Raw genomic sequence first — 3,377 nt, 5'->3', positions numbered from 1 at the left:
TTCTCTTGATAAGTGCGTGAATTGGACATTTTTCTGTCCTGCTAAACATTCAACATGTAACGAGTACTTTTGGGTGTCAGGGGAAATGTGTGGAGTAAAAAGTACAATATAATCTTTGGGAATGTAGTTCAGTGAAAGTTGTCAAACATATAAATAGTAAAGTAAAGATACCCCCAAAAACTACTTTAGTAGTACTTTCAAATATTTTTACTTTAGTACTTTACACCACTGGCTAATGGCCGACATCGGCAACTCTCGTTGGGTTAATGAGGCAACTAGTCACACCTGTGAAAGGTCCTTTAAAAGGAGAGGTGGAAGAAGTAAACCATAACTCACAGACAACAGAGACACCCAGTGAATCCCTTGGAAGAGTGCAGAAGGTGAGATTGTGTCATTATCTAATAGACTATCTGCATCTCAAATGGCAACTTAATTTTATGTGACCCTGGTCAAATGTAATGCACTATATAGGGTGCCATTTTGTGGAGTGACCCCCTGAATTTAAGAGCATAGACTAATAGTTACCTTTGCAGTAAAGAGGTAATCTATGACTCGCTCTAGGATGCTTCCCCTTCCCTATCTAGTGCACTGTGGGCCTTTGTCAAAGCTGGTTCACTACAACAGGAATGAGGAGCCATTTGGGAAGGATAGATTTTCCTGTGTGCCATGCTCTTCAACCACATACAATAGATACCTGAATTTTGGCGGAAGAATCGTAGCGCCGTGTTGCCAATACTCGGTTCTTGAGGTCCTCAGGACTGGGTTTAGCAATTGTTGCTTAAGTTTTGTACTTAACACAGGGTTTCCTTAACCTCTCCTCTAGTACCCACAGCCATTCCAAATGTTTTAAAATGCTCAGCTAATCTCACTCTCGTTCTCTCTCAGGAGACTATCACCATGGCGACATTAACCATCATTCTGCTTTTCAGCATGGGTTTTGCTCTGGGAGGTAAGAGTGATGTACCTCACACTTACTCACCAACATTTTAATAAACATTAGTGGGTGTTGATCTGTCCTCCACAAACACATGTACGTATTAATGTTTTGTTTCATAACCAGTTGTCCCATGGACACCCTCGGAGGCCAGCCATTAGTGACATTTGAGAGAAGATCGTCTTGCTCAAGGGCACAGACAGATATTTCAACTTGTCATCTCAGGGATAAAAACTAGCAACCATTCAGTTACTGGCCCAACTCTAACTTCTAGGCTACCTGCCACTCCTCTAGTTCCAGAGATGTATATTTGTGTCTAGATGCTGGCCTGAATGGTTTGATCATTCAACTGGATGTATGATTGGATTGTTTACCAACTATCAGGAAAGAACACTGATACCCCCACTTTCAGTCTTAGTTTCATCAGCTGTTATAAAAAGACAGAATCTGAATTGACTGCACAGGGCTTTTAAACAAGTAGGAGAATTTCAATATTTAGCTAGCAAGTACCTAGGTTACATCTGAAATGGAACCCTATTCCGTATAAACTACTTCTGACCAGGTGGAGTAGGTTCCAATATGGGACGCAACCCAAGATTCTGGGCTCTTGGCTGTCCAGTCATGTATATTCTGTCCATATATTGTCCTGAGATGTTATGTCCACATTACAATCCATGTTACCTGTGTCCAGATGATACGATACAACCCAAGACCCCCTGTGAGAGTGCTAGAGATGCTGCGATAAATGGCCCAATTGGAGCTTACATCCCAACGTGTGACGCCGCTGGACAATACACCCCTAAGCAATGTTCGGGCTCTACAGGTTAACACGGTGGCACATACACACACACACACACAATGCACCAATTCAGTTGAGTGTGACAATTCGATGTGATGGGGTAATATGTGTATTGTTTATGCAACATGTCTATTTCTGGTAGGTTACTGTTGGTGTGTGACCAGTACTGGACAGAAGATTCCGGGCACTGAGACTCCTCCAGGCACTGCTCCAATCAAATGTCCATGCAGGTACACACTCATTCACTACATGTTTGATCTTTACAGTTGGTTCTGAATGTTAATATTTGTGTTTGTCTCATTGTAGTGGTCCTCGCAGATGAAAGATGTTGGAATGAAGACGTTGAGAAGACTTTGCAAATACTTTGACAGTTGTCTTTACTGTACTGAGGGAGATGCCTCTCGCCATACACATAATGAAGAAATGTATTTACTTTGTTGGTTTTACATGTTGAACAATGTATCTGAACTGTCCATTTCTGGGAACTGGAGGAAGGGATTTTACTGTATTACCTCCACACGGGTGTTCATAAAGGCAGTCAAATGGTAATTAGGCTCTCCAAGCTATGATGCTGCTGATGGTCATTAGTAGCCTACTACGCTTGCTAACTGCCTGGTACTCAGCTCTTTATTGCCCTGTAATCACTATCAATGTAATTGCAAATAAACTATTGGTCACAAATGTGCTTAGCCGAGGATATTGCGGGTGTAGTGAAATGCTTGTGCTTCTAGCTCCGACAGCGCAGTAATATTGAACAAATCCACAACGTGTGTACACACACTCAGTACGCATGAATTAACTATATACATATTGAAGACCGCCGTCAGAACAGACTAGGATACAGAATATACACTCGTGGCCAAAATATTTGATGGACCCAAATATTAATTTAGATAAAGTTTGCTGCATCAGTGTCTTCAGATATTTTTGTCAGATGTCACTACGGAATTCTGAAGTATAATTACAAGCATTTCATAAGTGTCAAAGGCTTTCATTGACACTTACATCAAGTTGATGTAAAGAGTCTATTTGCAGTGTTGACCTGTTTTCAAGACCTCTGAAATCTGCCCTGACATGCTGTCCATTAACTTCTGGGCCACATCCTGACTGATGGCAGGCCATTCTTGCCTTACCAATGCTTGGAGTTTGTCAGAATTTGTGGGGTTTTTGTTTGTCCACCTGCCTCTTGAGGATTGACCACAAGTTCTCAATGGGATTAAGGTCTGGGGAGTGTCCTGGCCATGGACCCAAAATATCAGTGTTTTGTTCCCCGAGCCACTTAGTTATCACTTATGCCTTATGGCAAGGTGCTCCATCATGCTGGTAAAAGCATTTGTCACAACTGTTCCTGGATGGTTGGGAGAAGTTGGTCTCTGAGGATGTGTTTGTACCATTCTTTATTCATGGCTGTGTTAAGCAAAATTGCGAGTGAGCCCACTACCATGGCTGAGAAGCAACCCCACACATGAATTGTCTCAGGATGCTTTACTGTTGGCATGACACAGGACTGATGGTAGTGCTCACCTTGTCTTCTCCGCACAAGCTCTATTCCGGATGCCCCAAACAATCGGAAAGGGGATTCATCAGAGATAATGACTTTTCAGCAGTCTAATCCCTGTACCTTTTGCAGAATATCAGTCTATC

General features: G+C 42.3%; 1 protein-coding gene across 1 annotated transcript; it reads left to right on the top strand.

Annotated features, from left to right (window-relative positions):
- The first annotated feature begins 251 nt into the window (after positions 1 to 251).
- Positions 252 to 2,430, top strand: LOC116368105 (nidogen-2-like). The gene is made up of 5 exons (XM_031819107.1): positions 252 to 380; positions 886 to 949; positions 1,626 to 1,757; positions 1,876 to 1,963; positions 2,040 to 2,430. The coding sequence occupies exons 1-5, from the start codon at positions 267 to 269 to the stop codon at positions 2,053 to 2,055; spliced, it is 414 nt and encodes a 137-aa protein (XP_031674967.1). The 5' UTR covers positions 252 to 266; the 3' UTR covers positions 2,056 to 2,430.
- The last annotated feature ends 947 nt before the right edge of the window (positions 2,431 to 3,377 follow it).

The sequence above is a fragment of the Oncorhynchus kisutch genome, unplaced genomic scaffold, assembly GCF_002021735.2.
Source record: "Oncorhynchus kisutch isolate 150728-3 unplaced genomic scaffold, Okis_V2 scaffold1852, whole genome shotgun sequence".
NCBI lineage: Eukaryota > Metazoa > Chordata > Actinopteri > Salmoniformes > Salmonidae > Oncorhynchus > Oncorhynchus kisutch.
The sequence above is the reverse complement of the archived record's forward strand: the minus strand, read 5'-3'. Positions and strand labels throughout refer to the sequence as shown.